The 17,472-nt window shown below is 35.7% G+C and overlaps 1 protein-coding gene across 6 annotated transcripts in view; it reads left to right on the top strand.

Annotated features, from left to right (window-relative positions):
* Positions 1-17,472, top strand: part of mxt (Eukaryotic translation initiation factor mextil) — a 146,473-nt gene that overhangs the window by 60,770 nt on the left and 68,231 nt on the right. For all 6 annotated transcript variants that reach the window (XM_081740647.1, XM_081740652.1, XM_081740656.1 and 3 more), the window contains one exon: positions 10,717-10,841. In XM_081740647.1, the coding sequence (XP_081596773.1) occupies positions 10,717-10,841 (125 nt within the window). The remainder of the gene's footprint in view (positions 1-10,716; positions 10,842-17,472) is intronic.

The raw sequence follows: 17,472 nt of genomic DNA, 5'->3' as shown, positions 1-17,472 counted from the left end.
AATATGCTGCTATAAGTTAATTACATTTTAACGGAAAGCTTCTCAGAAATATTTGTAATATGTATAAACGTGAATGGAATACTATATTGAGAGGCATAATATTTGTCCGTATGTTGTTCCAGTTGTTGATGTTAGAGAAATGTCACTCTCACATGTTTGAATTTTATATATATTAGAGTCCTTATATTTCAAACCTATAATATTTAAAATGATGCATACCAAAAGATGCTGAAACAAAATTGCTGTTGCATTGACTCTCAAGAAAACAAGTACGTGTTTTTGTTACTGTGTAATAATGCCATTTTTAAGATCTTTCAGCAGTATTTCTGAAATATTTTGTTAACTATCATTGAAGTACGTACTTTTCGAGTAATATAACTTAATAAATCAGTATCGTGCAATGATTTCTTTCATTAATGGCAGTTTGCTCCAAAATCAGTCTTTTATAGCTTTCTTCTTAAAATCCCCATGTTTATGCTCTTAGGCATGATATATATATTAACAACGTAGCATTGAAATTAGATACAAAAGAAAAGAATTACCATCTTGACTTGCTCGAAGATGAAATATAAAATGTATTAAAGAAAATCAATTTTGAGATTATTCACTACGTACTAATACATTTTGTCAAATAAATGCCAGGAATTTGTCCATTTAAGAAGCTCGCCTTTTTTTTTTTTTTTTTTTTCTTTTTTCTCTGTAAGTTGGTACCAATGTGCCTAATTGTCACATAGGTTTTTGCGTGATATGATGAATAATTCGTTTCGAGTTGTTATTTAGGTTAGTTGATCTAAATTGTGCTCTTCATTTTTTTTTAATGGATAAAATTATCGAACAAGATGTTTCTCTCAAATTTGCATTGCCAACGAAATAGTTTGTGATGAATAGCTGATAATGCCACTGTGAATCAACTTAATCGGGAAGAATTGCATACAAGTGATACAAAGGATTCAAACAATGCTGAGAAGTGATTTTAAGACTTTCCTCGTTTCAGTCGACCTCTAACGTTTTCAACTATCGAAAACATTGACAAAATAAAATAAAAGAAATGGGGATGGGAAATAATTATTCAAGCTTAAAAGAGGTAACTCAGGCTCTGGACATGTCGCACAAATCCGTTTGCACCTTTTTAGTTTATTTGGACATTAGACTCGTCGCGGGATGGCTTGTTTCGAAGGAACTGAATTTTTCAAATCAAAGTTATCACCACGAATAGATTGCTGGAAGATATGATTAAACAAGCCAATTTGAACTCTACACTCATGAAGCGCATCATAACTGGTGACGAGACGTGGGTTTGTGAGTTTCACCTACAAACTAGCCAACAAACCTCGAAATAGTGTTCGATAACCGTCGAAACCGAAGCAACCACATCCGAGTTAATCGAAAACGAGTCACGTTAACTGTTTACTTTGAATGTCGTAGAGTTGTTTATTCAGAGTTCTTTCCGGAGGGGCAAACGGCCAACAAACATAATCTGGACGTAATGAGACGTTTGAGAGTGTTTGCCGGAAAGGGTTAGATTTGTGCAAGGATAATTCTTGTAATATTCCAACACAATAAACCTTGTACACGAATTTCTGACCAAAACCTCAACGAATATCATCGACCAAGTATGGAATTTGCCAAATATGACCCTCCCTTCCCCCCCCCCCTAAAAAAAACAACTCCGTAAAAGATGTTTAGAGTTTATTGAAGCCATAAAACAAATATCACAGGAGCTGAAAGCCTTACTGAAAAGAGCTTATAAGAAGTATTCTTTGAGGGCCGCGGTGGCTCAGTGGTAGAGCGTTCACCTCTGGTGCTTGGGGTCCCGGGTTCGATCCCAGTCCCCACCAAGTGAATTTTGTGGTGGACAAACACCGTGTGCGTGGGTTTTCTCGGGGTTCTCCCGTTTGCTTTCACTTTCTTCATTCCACCATTTTCATTCATTTCTCATAATCACCGTCTCCTTTAGCCTAACCGGCATACCGTGGGACGTAAAACTCAAAGTATTCTTTGACAAGTGGATTATTCGTGGAGTAAGTGTATACCATCGAATGGACCTTATTTTGAAGGCGATAAAACACATTTTGGATGATTAAAAACCAATATGTTGTGTCAATATTGAGCAATTCCTGGTATTTATTTGAGAGAATGTATAGATGTCGCAAAATAGCGTCAAATGTTCCGAAATATCCCAAGAAAGGGACAGGAAATAGAACTCTGTTTCAACTTATACAGTTGGAAACTACTTTGAAGTGATAAAGATATAATATAAGACGCGTTTTTTGAGCTTCGAAAATAATCTTTTCCATTTTAATCTCTTGATTTTCCTTTTTTAGTTTTTATTGCCATTAGTATTATTATTAATTATTACGAAACATCTGTGCTTCAATTAATATTTAAAATAGGTTTGTTGTAATGAGTATATTTTCTGACCTGTAAATCCTCTGTTACATTAAACCGTGTTTATCAGGTAAATTAGTGAATGAAGTTAAAGTACATTTAAGATAAGTAGTATTTGATATTTAACTAATCTTTTTCTTACAATGTAAGATACTTGAAGGGCTATCTTGTCAATAAACTCACTCACTTTGCTCTTCTGTATCTTGTACTTAACTTTAAGCAAACATGTTATACATTGAATTTCACTGACAGCTATCACCATTGCCAAGACATAGAGCGTCCACGCACAACAGAGCGCTATTCTTCAGGCCAAAATAAAGCGAAAATACTATATGATGGTATACCCTCCGAGGTCTCCTTCAGCCGTTGTGGAGAATTAAAATTCACCATGGCAACACCGCAGATTAACTTGGAACTATTAGTATTACTCTCTGAATCAATCAGGCAGTTACATCGATTGTTACGCTAATAAATGGTGCTACTGTCAATGAAACAGTAATGTCGTATTCCCTAATATTACATTCTCTTATTTCTCTTTCACCAACGGAAGTGATTAAGACTCTCGGAATAGCAACAAAGAAGAAACTATTTAATCTTATTAATGAAATGTACATTTTGAAAAAAAATACCAAGAGACTTCGAGAAAAACAAATTGGTACCTATCCCAAAGAGAAAAGGCGCACGAAAATGCGAAAACACAGAACGTTAGGTTTGCTTTCCCATGCATCGCACAACGAATAGAAGGAAAAATCGAACGGCTATCGGAGGATCAGTTTGGATTCAGGAGGAAAAGGGGAACAAGGGAAGCAATACTGAGTCTACGGTTGATCATGGAACAGCACATCAGAATAAACAAAGCAATTGTGATAGCGTTTGTAGATATAGAGAAAGCTTTTGAAAACGTGGGTTGCAATATCATGTTTAGAGCGTTCAAGAATCTGAAAGTGGATTACAGGGACAGAAGAATAATATACCAACTTTATAGGAACCAGACAGCTGTTACAGGAAGAGATCAAAAGGAAGCAAGAATAAGTAAAGGAGTGAGGCAAGGATGTGGACTTTCACCTCTCCTGTTCAACGTCTGTATAGAAGAGGCTATGAAAGAATTCTTTGATGAAAACGAGAAAGGCGTAAAAGTAAATGATCAGGTTTTCGGCACAATAAGTTCGCTGATGGCATAGCATTGGTAGCGGAGAACGAAAAGGACTTGCAGGAAGCACTTTCAAGCTTGAACGACCAACTGGAAACAACATGCAAAATGAAAATAAATAAGAAGAAAACCGAAGTGATTAAGTGCACAAGAGCAGGACAGGAAGAGGCAAACGTATGGCTAGATGGAGAGAAAATCAAAAACGTTAAGACGTTCCCCTATTTAGCAAGTCTAATATCCTCGGACAGAAGTAGTTCCAGAATAGCGCAGGCTAAACAAGCATTCAATAGGAAAAGGGACTGCTAACATCAAGAAATGTGTCGCTGAACGTTCGTAAAGCGTGGCGCTTTACGGATCAGAATCGTGGACGTTGAGAAAAGCTGAAATATCCAAGCTGGAAGCATTTGAAATGTGGTGTTGGCGCAGAATGGTTCGCATATCATGGACCGAAAGGAAAAGGAATGAACACGTACTAAAGGAAGCTAATGAAAGACGGCAAATCATGAAGATAGTAGGAAAAAGAAGAAATAGCTTGCTTGGCCATCTTATTCGCCACTCCGATTTAATCACCGTGCTGATAGAAGGAAAACCAGGAAGAGGAAGACCAAGGTAGAATATCTAGATGCAGTTACGAAGAAGAGGCCTTATCATAGTATAAAGCAGCTCTCCCAAGCGAGAGAAAAGTTTTAAAATTTCCATGTTGCCTACCGACCTATGGTTGAGGTGAACAAGAAGAAATGTCAATGAATGTCGACTTAATTGCCTTCTGGAAAGAATCTACGTAACTATTTGATTGGTTAGTAGATCTACTCTATGCTTCTATATATGCGATGTTGCCACGTAGTGCAATTTGCCATGTTCAGACGAGGACCTGAAAGGTATACAATTATATATATATTTCGCTTTATTTTGACTTATAGAATAGTGCTCTATGGTCCGTGAGCGCCATTTTTAGATCACCCGATGTATAATAACATAAAAGGTGACGATAGGATGTATAGGAACCAGTTACATGTATAGGATATATAGGGACCAGTTATATGTATAGGATGTATAGGAACCAGTTATATGTAAAATAATAATAACAGTAATAGTGAAAGAAACTTAAGTTATAGAAGTTTCACCACTAATTCGGTGGATTCCGCATGTGTCTATGAAGTCTGTGTGAATTCCAAGACATTTACATAGAATAGAAATGTACACACTAGACTGAAAGAACATTGCCAAACGCAAAGATGTGCCACATAGAACGTTTCGAAACACTTGAAGGATAAAAAGTTTAACATTCATAAAGTGGAAGTGATAAAAAAAATCTTGCACAAAAATGATTCATAGGAAGAATGCTTTTCATTCGAACAAAAGTCTAAACAAATTCCGATATGGGAGCTCTGTTGGAGTATGCCATTGACACCTGGTATATCAGCAATCACAGAAGAAGCGAAAAAGTTTTAGATGTGTATGTTCCGTATCAGGAAACAGTTATATGTTTTATTTGTGTGTACGACTTAATTAGTTTACCTACTGAGCCTGTCAATAATTATCCTATTATATCTATTTAATATTTACAATATATGCATAAATATTGCAAAGATAAGTACTTACATATGCGTTATGAAATATCTAAATGATATGTGATTAAAAATGTTGTTGTGTATAACATATATGATACAAGCTGTGGTAAACATAATGTAGATTTTCAGGATATGTGACTGCTAGCAAACATATTATTTTCTTATATATTGCCGTACATTGGATCTATGAAATTCGATATCCACTGTCCTTATAAGATTCATTGGAGATAGTGGACAACGATGGTAACATTTTTCCGACAGTAAATAAATCAGTAATATATTTCCGAAACTCACAAAGAACACACGCCAGTTTTTACGAAGTATCATGTAAGCCAAAAGATTAAGAAAATATAATAATCATAGTTGTTTGTAGTCTTTGATACAGTAAGTCGGTGTCATAACAGTTCTGTTTTGTGCAAAAGAAGAAAACATACTGACGCTGAAAAGCATGGTATATTGCTATAAGGATGGGGTTTGATAAAATACGTATTTTCTGTTATTCGGCTCTTAATTTCGTTCTCTTCAAATACCAGTAAGTATTCACTTTAAAGTATTTCTTAAGGCTTAATGGGGAGTTACAGTTCTCTGCTATCAACATTTACAAGTGCTAGAATGAACTGTTTGTAGCTATTGCAAAAATATTTACTGGCATCTCAGTTTTAAAATTAACTTGTTTTGAATATAGTTATTTGAAAAAAAAAAAATCTTGGGTGAAATTATTTTAAAATCGGCCCTTGAAATATGAAGTTATTTTAACTATAAAAGTCTGTGCTCAGTAAGTCTTCTCCTGATAATCAAAATCTATCTGTGTTTTTAAGCCAGATTTCAATTTGGCATGGTCGAGCGTCCTAAGGCATTATGATGCAGATCGTAAGACTTTCTGTCGCGGGTTCGATTTCACTTGGTGCGTAGGTCCTACATGCTGACATTTTACCATTCATTTCATGATCATTTTTCCTCTTGTACTTCTTTGGTCTAAAGGGCAGAATTATGGCACATCAAATTCAAAAAATAAAAATATAAACCACATTTGGAATTTTGCAGGAGCAATTACTCCTTTGTTACCGTAGAGATGTAAAGTGACAGTAAGGTAAGTTACAGTTATGAACAATATCGTTGACAATTAAAAGGAAGACGAAGTTCTTGTTAGAACGCAAGAAAGAAGACATATTAGTTGTAACAAACAGTTTTCTGCTTCCATCAGTATGACAAATTGGAATCTTGAAGAAATCAAAGATACTTATGTATAATACGTCTACTATTTCAGATTATATTTTGCAAATAAGTAAGTTACATATATGTATATTTTTTTACTTTATCTGGTATAATAACTTTAAAAAAATGCATCCATACTCCATTCCAAATAACTAATCTTGTCGTTGACAGCAGATGGAAGGTTACTTGACTTGCAAAACTTTGATGGATAGTTATAAAAAAATTTTAAATTAAGTGCACAGTTACTAAAAACAGTGTTGCTCTCATGTCATTTCATTGACATATGTGCTTAGAGCGATGGAAAAGTCATACAACCCAAATTTAATACATAATTTATAAATTATTCATTATAGCTTCGGAAAATTCAAGATTGTTGTTAATAAAACTCCAAATGATCAAAGCAGTATATACATTTTATTAGTATATATATGTGTTACAGTTTCGACTATGTAACATAGCCTTCCTCAGATAATGTGTCTGAGGAAGGCTACGTTACGTAGCCGAAACGTACTATTAAAATATACAGGGGATAGACAAAAAAAATCTAAAAGAAACTTCATACACATAAGTTTAACCCTCCACTGTACAACACGTGGTGCGATTGCCGATCGTTTCTTGTTTTCAGTGTGTCATGTGGACCTTCTTCTTCCGTCAGCAGTAACCAGTTCACCTGTGAGTGTCGTGGTGTGAAAGTGGTGCGGTAAAATGGGCGACCTGACAGATTTCCAAAGAGGCATGATCGTTGGTGCTCGTCTGGTTGGAACTTCAGTGGCAACAGTGGCGAACATTGTGGGGGTATTGAAAGGCACTGTGTCCAATGTCACGAGGGCATACACAGTTCATGGGCAAAGCACACATCTGCAAAGCACAATAGTGGTCGAAAGACAATCCTGTCAGATAGGGACCGGAGGGCATTAAAACGGATTGTAGCAGCTAAAAATAAGATCACTGCAATGAAAATTACGTCTGAACTCAATTCCGGCCTACGGAACCCGGTTTCATCGAAAACAGTGCGACGGGAACTTCATAAAATGAAAATTCATGGCAGGGCCGCTATCGCCAAACCCCTGGTCACAGCAGTAAATGCGAAGAGGCGTATCCAGTGGGGCAAGGACCACAAGGCGTGGACTCATGAGCAGTGGAAACACGTAATGTGGTCCGATAAATCGACCTTCACCTTGTTTCCAACAACCGGTCGTGTTTACGTATGGAGAACACCGTCGCAGGCCTATGATACAGATTGTCTGCTCCCAACTGTAAAGCATGGGTGTGGTTCTGTTACAGTAGGGGCAGTGATATCGTGGTTTTTGTAGTGGATGGAAAGTGTTAGCATATTTCGTTAGTAGCCGTTTTTATAATGTAGAAGAAAAGCAGGTCCCATAATAGCCCTGCTTGGAATGATGAATGCTAAGGCGTATGAGGCCATTTTGGCTACCAGGTTGTACCCGTGGTCCAAATATTGTTCCCTGACGGTGATGACATCTATCAAGATGATTTGGCACCCTGCAAAAACGGTGAAATCATGGTTTGAGGAGCATGACCAGGAGCTATCACCAGATCTGAACATCATTGAGCCATTGTGGTCTGAGTTAGAAAGGCGTGTTCGGTCTCATTACCGTCCACCAGCATCCCTTAAGGAACTGAAGCATGTTTTGAGGAACAATGGTACAAAATTCCACACACCACGATTCAGGAACTGTATACGTCCATTCTAGTCGGAACCAAGCTGTTTTGAACGCAAAAGGAGGCCCACACCAAGCTAGGTATGATTTTCACACTTTTGCAAACGTTTAAGATTTTTTTGTCCAACCCCTGTGTATACTGCTTTGGTCAGTTATAGTTTTATTAATACATAACTTTTATTTGTTTATAACCTGTATATTCCCTCATTTTACTTTAAAACGAAAGAAAAAGTAATTGTACATTTAGCAGATTGCAAACTTACAAGAAATGCTGAAAATGTGCCCATCAATACATGCATTAAAGTGTTTCGTAGTGTTAGATACGACCACTTGTAATGTGGGTGCATAGTACTCGAAATATAACCCGGAATATTGCTTATAAATTTGGAAAATCGTAGGTGATTATTCGAGTTTTTTTTTAAATACTTCAGATAGTTAATGTATTTCAGAAAGGTTTTACATTTGTTTAGATGCTGTATTGTTGATATGGGCATGAAGAGAGAGAATCGTTTTACAGGTACACTGTCTGAGAGGAGGGGGGTGAGAGGAATAAAGGAAGGAAAGTCTGAAATTCACAGTTCCCTGACACATTTACTGGATGTTCGAAATTAGAAAAAAAGAAAAAAAAATGTGCTAACTAAGGCATATTACGAGGTGGATATGCTATTTCTTGACCTGTTATTCCTAGACGGAACTAATACTAATCTGTACTTGAAGCAAATTCTACAGGTCATTTGTTAGTATATGTTACAAGAAAAAAAAATTAGTGGGATGTCCAGTGTCAGTTTTCTGAAAATGCTTTTTGTGTGCGACAATAATATTAAATCCCAGTTCTATTCTCTTTTGAGATCAAGAACTTGATTAACAATTAAATATTTACTACGATTTTCAGTTCATTGATCTTTCTGTAAGAAATAAGGAAGAATATCGTTTTTGTTTTCATACGTATATTATGAATGAAGAATTAAAAAATCAAAGATCGTAAAGGCATGCATCAGCTAAGTATATCATGTTTAATACCCGAGAAAAATAAATAGAACATGGTAAGATCATTAATTATAGTGGTAGAATAAGGGACTTACGTAAATATTTTCAGTATTATCTGTTTGTTTGTTTCTCATATTTTATAAAATACTGCCAAAATTAAAGGCTGACAGTAAAATTTTAGAACGAAATATCTTAAAAACATTTTAATCTAATATAAAAAAGTATTTTCAAGAAGTATTTCTTGTTGAGTAACACACCAATTGTGTGATCACAGACTGGTAGCTTAAACAATGACTCATGTCTTGAAAATAGAGTATGTCGTAATGTTTGGTTTTGCAGTATATTTTAGATGAGAGTGTGTGCTGTCAACTTCAACCCATCCTTAATAGTAAGAAAATTTCACCTTGCAAATATTAGAAAACAAAAAGATGACTATTGTATAAATATTCCTACTTGGTAACAAATGTGTTAATGTAGTCAATAACTCGTCTTATGTAACCTCTTTTCTGAGATCGGTGGTAGTTAATAGTAACATAAAAACTGATAATTTTATATCTATCTATCTATCTATCTATCTATCTATCTATATATATATATATATATATATATATATATATATATATATATATATATATATATATATATATATATATATATATATATAATATCGCCAGGGTCTGGCAGAAAACCTAACGGTTTTCAAATTGAATTGTGACTAGAATGATTATTTCACATATGATTTTTTATTTACCAGCTGAACTATGCATAGGAATACAAAGTAGAAACTGGATCCAACTAGCTAAGGATAGAAGTCAGTGGAGAGCTTTTGTGAACGCGGCACTGAACCTCCGGGTTCCATAGGCCATAGAGTTAGTTAGTTTTTTAGTTAGCTGAACTATGACTCAGGTGCTTTGCTTTGCAACAGGTAGTTATGAAACATGCCATCCCTACTTTCTGAAAATTACATTTTTCAAATGATTTCCTCAATATTCTCTCTGGAGTTCGAACGATGCGCAGTTTTCCCGAATATTTCTTCTTCACGACACAAGATTTTTCCCGAAAATTCGAAATCCACAACAGTATTGCGTTGCAGCCTACAAACGTTATGATTCCGATGAATGTTGAATTGCCGGCGAAGTGCACCCTGAGTAATAATCACTGACTCACATTTTAAAAAAAATCTCCACGCTGAATGCTTGATGTTCTCCTGACCAACGTAGTATAGTGACCGAAGTAATTTAAGCTGGGTACAATGTCAACACTCACTCTTGTGCAGAATTGATCTGGAAAAAAGAAGAGAAAGAAAAACAAATCTCTCAGTTATTCCAGTCGTGAATATGACTGTTAGATGTGGGGAAAACATCTGAAAAAGCGTTAATTTTCAAGAAAGTTGGTGGGATACGTTTCGTAACTAATTGTTGTAAGCAAAACACTTTGAGTTCAATTAGGAAATAAACGATCATATGTGAAATAATCAATAAGGCAACAAGTGTTTCTTACATAACCACCTCGTAATGGAAGTCACATCGGTAAGATTTAAAATTTTATCACTTAAAGGGAAGAAAACCTACCTGTGGCGTTAAAATTATATTTTTCACCGATGTGAACTTCCCACGAGCCCTTTGTCAGTAACATAAAATAACGATGAAATATAGCATTATGAAAAGGTACGAGAATGTATTCATTTTTGTCATATGTGTAATGTCTGTTTTTGTTCTTTCAGGTTCAATAGGTAGAATCTCATATTCCCGCGAATTCCTGCTACAGTGTGCACTGTCGCCGTACTGTCGAGTGACTCCAAAAGACTGGTCAAAAATTGCTCTTGAGTGTCCGAACGTAGTGAATAAGGTATCGTGATCTATAATTGTCACGAGTGCCAAATACATTATTGCAATAATCCTGGCTTCCGCATGTAAAATGATATTATTCTAATGCCAAAGCTACTGTTTGTTGACAGTTACTTCCACCAAACACTAATGGCACAGAATGTTCCTATTGCGCGACGTACTCAAATCAACGAACTCTGTAGATAAATTTAACACATCAAAATAATACGAAAGTGTTGTAAGATAACACATTTGTGTGATAGATTTTTAGCTTTGAAGTTGTGGAAACGTATCATAGTATGATCGGAAGCTAAATTATTTTTTCTCTTTTATTAGCTGCTTTCAACTGACATGCGTAAGTTGCAATTTTCACCATATTTTTGGATAATTCCTAAAGAGGAGGCAATTTTGGATTACGTTTTATGAAATATCGATGCAGGCGGCAAGGTTGCGAGCACTTGCGTGCTACCAAGTGACTTCAGTCATGTGATCAAATCAAGACAAGGATGGCATTTAGTATCTCCTCCAACTCGTTTCATGGCTCCAAAACCAAGTACCTTGTTATTGTCTAAATTGTGATAAAGGTAGAAAAAAAAATGGGCCCTGCGGGGCTTCTAACCCCCTTCGCTCGCTCAGCTTTTTTTTTTTTTTTTTTTTTTTTTTTTTAAATAAGCAACACTGGAGATCTTATATGTGCAAGATTGGGGGAGATACTAAATATGAGCCCATGACTGTTACCAGTGTTGACAGAGATTATTCTTCCTTGAGTGTGCATCAGTTTTTCAAGAAAACAGTAGGACAAACTGAACCGAACCAAATGATATTCCTATAATGCTAACAATATTTGTGTAAAGTCAGAAGACATCCCTTGTTCGAAGTCAGTGTTGAACTAAACATAAATCTGTTTAACGTGGGATAAACACATCCAACACATCTAGGTGTTGCGAATGTAATATCTCCGTGTGCCCCGCGTAGCGTAGTCGCTAACGCTCTTGTGTTTGGTGCGAGTAGTCCCGGGTTCAATTCCCGGTGGGGACACTTGGTCGAAAAAGTAAAATCTTTTTCAGGCCAGCCATTCTGACTGAGGTTTTCCTGATTCACATAGGCAAATAGCGGGATGGTACCTAACAGATATGTTCAGGCTGCTTCCTTTCTTTCTTCTGTTTTTCCTTGGATAGTGTGATCGCCGAGGGACGTCATCCCTCATAAGTGATGGACTAACATAGTCATAAATGTCAGTGGCGGTGTAAGGCGAACTGGGGCCAGTGATGGAGATCGGAGCCCTTTCGCGCACTGATACACATACCGACTGGGACTCCTCAGAATGTGAGGCCCGGGGCGGTGACACCGCTCGCCCCACCCTTATACCGCCACTGTTAAATGCTGAAAGCCCAGAAGTCTAATTCCTAAAACCTTAATATCTCCGTGTGAAAAGAACTTCAAGCATTAATTAAAATAATAATAATAATACATTGCTGTAAATTTATATGCTCTCTATTTTCCTTAATTAAATTATATTTAGTATAAGGGATAGAGTTCAAAACTGTAAAACGCCTAACTGATATTTCCTAATGCCCGCCACTTACTTGTCATTAAATGTTTTGCTTAGATAATCCTGAATTTTCATACATTACAAATTTTGATAATACTGTAGTCACCTCCTGCCTACAGCATGTAAAATCCGTTACGTGGTCTTAGTATCAGCCTTTTGTAATATTGGACCGGTTTTAATTCAGCCTTCTTGGAAGCGAGATAGTTGAAGATTGGCTTGCATGATGGTCTGTGCAACAGCCAACTGCACTGATTTCAAACAGGGGTGTCATTTCAGACTTCGCTTGAGGGGGGAAGGGGGGGGGGAAAGCACCACCAACATAAGATTTTCACGTTTTGTTCTAGTATATTAGTAGACAATTAACTAAAGTAAATGTATTCCTCAAACTCTTGGGGGGGGGGGGCAGTTGCCCCCTTCTGCCCCTAATTTCAAATCCCTGACATGATTCGGAGCCCACATGAATAGTAAGCCCTGTCCTTCATAACCTCAGAGTTGCATAGAATGTAGAACAAAAATTGAAGCGAAATATTGCACGTGACTTCTGAAGTTCCGGTTTTCCTTGTCAACAACGGGGTTTATGGAGCAAGTGAATCAAGTCGTCAGATACGTTATACCGTACTTTTTTTTATCACTTATAAAGAAATGTTACTTATAGAATGATTATAGATGTACTGCAAAATTCAAGACCATTGTGTGATGTTTGAATCCCGGGTGGTCATATACAATGATGGTTGAAATTGAATCCTTAAGAAAATACAATTATACCCGGTGTAAACTTGATAATTCGGAATATCCCTATGAACCCTTCCCTAAGTATTATTGGCAATCATTTAATTGTCGAATTAGGTGTTCACAGAAAAGTCTCAAAAATGTTCCCTTTCTACGATGAAGATTATTCAGTTTATCTAGTAAAATGTAGTCCAGTTTTTATATAGTTCATATAAGTGGGCATAACTTTCTTTGTCAAACTGCTAGAGTAACTACAAATCGTTTCCGAAATAGTTCTGTAAATAGTATGTTTTGGCATGTTCCACACACAGTCTAGAACTATAGAATGAGTTACAAAAATTAATTAGCAAACAAAATAAGACTTATATTATAGACTTGCACAAGTTGGAAAGAATTTTTTGACTGTTAATATCAGAAAGTGTGGAACAGTCTTAGAGTAACACTCACACACAAAAGAAACAAATTCATTGTTTGGAACTCGAATTTGAAAAATCTGTTTGCGACTCCTCAAGCCTTAATTAACCAGGGTCTGTTGTTAGTTATTTTGTGAAAACAGCTAATTGAGGATAATTTCAACGTTGTAGTGTAAATTATTATAATACATGCAAATACTTTAAATTATTGGTAGTTAATACTGCTATATAATTAACAATTTTAGAATAACACAAAAGTCGATCGAGTCTCTGGTAACTAAATTAGTAGACCATTTGCCTGATGAGCGAAGGATCGGAGTTCGTGTCTTCGTCAGTCTAGAGATCTGATATTTCTGTAATTATTTCAATTTCGTAAAATTTTAACCTTTCTTACTTAACGAGTTTCTTCGGTACTAGTAAATTTTCAGTCAGCTATGATTACCTTGAGGAGGGCGGCCCAGTAACGATTCTTGAGAATTGATTTCATAATGGTTTGTAGATCCACTAACAGCTTCCAATTCAAGTCCATGTTGTGATGCGGAGCCCATGTTAATAGGTCCTGTTCCTCATAATCTCAATTGTTGCATTGGGATGCAAAACAAGAATCTACAAGTTAAGACAGATCGAGGACGTGAACATGGAACGTGAACTATCGTGCGTGAATTTGTAAGAATTAATAATTACACTTCAAAGTGGCCTCTTCCTCCATGCTGCAGGAAGAAGAAGGAAAAAAAGGGAAATAACTAGCCGTTATGTCAAAAACCGATTTATGTATTTGGTAACAGAGTTATACAAAATAATTCGGTTTTAATCATCATTGACTATAAGTGTTGCGATTTTTCGTTTTTCTAGTGCATCTTGAAAGAGATTGCTTTTCAAGTAATTAGTTTTTTTGTTATTCGGGAATCTCACTTCTGATTCTGCTGGCTTTTGCTCTTTAGTTACTATAAAATAAGTATTTTTTTTTTTTTTACTTTTGTAATGTTTAACTTTTTTTTTATTTATGAAGTCAGATTAAATTTAGAAAAAAACATGAAAATGAAATAAGTAGCGAGTCTCACGTAGTGACATAGATCGTGTTAGTTTCTTTGTAAAGTAGAAAATGCAACAATAATAATAATACCAGTACAAGTGTTCCGTTCTTCCTAATTCATTTTGATAAGAATGATTTTCATCTATAAAAGCGTATTACTTTCTTTAGTTAATGTTGAAAGTCACGGTGGAAGACTAGCAGAAGCTAATAATAATAGTTACGATTCTCTGCAAGTGCTTGTGTGAACCAGTATAAGTAACTTGTGGGTATTATATTTCGTTTTATTTTGATGTGAAATATCTGTTTACATTGTTTGTTGTAGGCGTCGTGGAACATTCTGTGTATGCACGAAGGTAATGCAAACTCTAAAATTCAACTCCTCTTAGGTACCTGACTTTCCGTTCTTTCTACTCCAGAGGCTGTGATATTTATGGTGCACGATACTTGCTCTCCTTTATGCTATGTATGTATATATGTGCGTATATACAGGGATTAAGCTGCAGCTTGGAAACTTTTTCATTAATTTCACCATTTGAGAGTGTTGTTTAGTACAATTAATTCTATTTGCTGCTTGTTTTACCAATAAATTTTACGCACACGTGCTAAAACACGTTCCTTTAGTATTTTCGTGAAAATAGAAATAAATAGTTTCAACGAATCATTTTGCTTTTTTAAAAAAGTCACAGCTTAAACCCTATACATACATATATATACGTAGGTACATATAAAGTCGGTCTCATCATATAAAGGCATTAATGTGAAAATAAGTGATGCCAAATGATATCTACCTCAGTCAGAGTGGCATATATCTATACCGACGAGTTTCTGAAATAATGTTAATAATTTGAGGATTAACTAGCTCCCATCTGAAACAATTTTCCATGACTGACAACTTTTTTGAAGAGTTACAATGGGTGAGTTCATGCCTTTTGTGATGTGACCAACGTTATTTGTAACTTAAAATGTTATATTGTTAACATTTATAAGTGTTTAACCTGTGTTAAATTATAATTATATATTTTTTTACATGAGTAATGAAAGTTGCATGTGTTCAGTTTACATATTAACAGTGCATGATGTTTTTTCATGCTAGAAATGCATTTTTGTTTTTAGTTAATTGTGTAGGGTTGGCCATAGAAAACAAATCAAATAAACTGACAGAAGCTACGTATCCTTATCGTAGATGTTGAAAGTGATTTCCACAGCGTCTGTTCAGCGTTGAGTTAATCGCAAGATGTTGCAAGAACATTTTTGCAGTATCATACTGCCAGTATTCCAAACGTAGTATTTTATTCAAAAGACTGGTTAGTTTTTTGTGGCCTGCCCTTTATATTTGAATTTTGAATCATTTATAATAAAATCATGGTAGCATAAACCAAATAACTATAAAAATATATATATATAATTTTTCAATAACACAGAAGATGTAGTTGTTTAAAATCGCGTACTCATTACGCGAACTAAGAAGTATTTTCTGTTGATATCTTCGTTACTAAATAATTACAGTACTAAAGTTTTTCTACGTATTGAGTACCATTGGTATTTTTAAAGTATTATTCCCTCTTTTTATATCCCCGTATTTGTGTTCTAGGTTTATACACATTAATTTAGTCGGATCATTATTATACATATGCATTCATATAGAAAGAAACTATGAATTCTTGAATTTTATGCAAGGTGTTAGTATTGTTTCGTTTGAATAAATGAAATATGAGTATTTTCTTCATTAGTGTGTCTTCTTGTGGATTATTCCATGTCTGAAATCAAAAATCTCCCTGGTTGTTATTTTGTGTCTGAGTATCGTACATTTTGAGATTTTCAGCTTTAGAGATAAATAAATTCAAAGGAAATGACAAGATCATGGAGCTGGATCCTTGTGTAAGTATGCGAGTACCGTTCAAAGGAGAAATTACGGATCTTTAGTGTGATTGATCACTTAATCAGTGACTCCAGAAGTTGGAACGTCATATAATTTATATACTGACTAGAATAAAGGGATCTTAGCGTAGGGATATAAAAATCAAAAGATACATACATATAATTGTGAATAAGATATATTCAAGGCACCAAGAGCGATAGAAAACTTTGTGTTTTACGCTATTGTTGTACGAGCGGTGTTGGGAAAGTCATGTCTATGCCGGGCTAACAAGAAAACCAATAAGCTGAGAGGAAAAAAATTAGTTTTCAATGTAATCATCTTCCAGTTCTACACATCGTCTCAATTTTGTTCCAATTGACTCAGTGCCTTCAACATAAAAAAGATTTCTCCTTGGAGTCAAAGAACTGAATCACAGCATCCATTACCTGCTGCTTGTCGCTTGAAAATCGCTGGTCCCTGAGGTATTTTTTCAAATTACGAAACAGGTAATAATCACTTGGGGCTAGGTCAGGACTGTGAGGTGGATGGAAAAGTTGAGTCATTTCCTGTTCTGTGATAGCACCTGCGCAAGATGGGATGTGCGTCCAGACGCATTGTCATGGAGAAGCAAAATTCTACTATTTGCACCTCCCCGTAGTTTATTCTGAACTGCTCGGCGTAAATCTTCAAGTGTTTTGTGAGTAGTGCCTGTGATTGTATGTCCCTTTGGTATAGCTTCAAGCAAAAGAAATCTTCCCCTGTCCCAGGAATCAGTTACCATAACCTTGCCAGCCGCTTTTTTGCCTGTTTTTTTTGAGTTGGTGACCTTTGATGCTTCCACTGCGTGGACTCTTTGTTTAGATTCTGTGTCATCCCAGGAATCCCCTGTCACTACATGTTGGTAGAAGTAGTTATCTCCTTCCATAAAATCCTAATTTTCCGGACACATTTACACTCGAGTTTGCTTCTGAAAAACGTTAAATTGTGAGGAACCCATCTGGAACAGATCTTTGTGAGCCCAAGGTGTTGGTGTAGAATATCCCAAACACTGTGAATACCAATCCTTGC

The sequence above is a fragment of the Thermobia domestica genome, chromosome 2, assembly GCF_964235325.1.
Source record: "Thermobia domestica chromosome 2, izTheDome1.hap1.1, whole genome shotgun sequence".
In the NCBI taxonomy this organism is placed as follows: domain Eukaryota; kingdom Metazoa; phylum Arthropoda; class Insecta; order Zygentoma; family Lepismatidae; genus Thermobia; species Thermobia domestica.
This window is presented reverse-complemented; position numbering and strand designations above follow the sequence as displayed.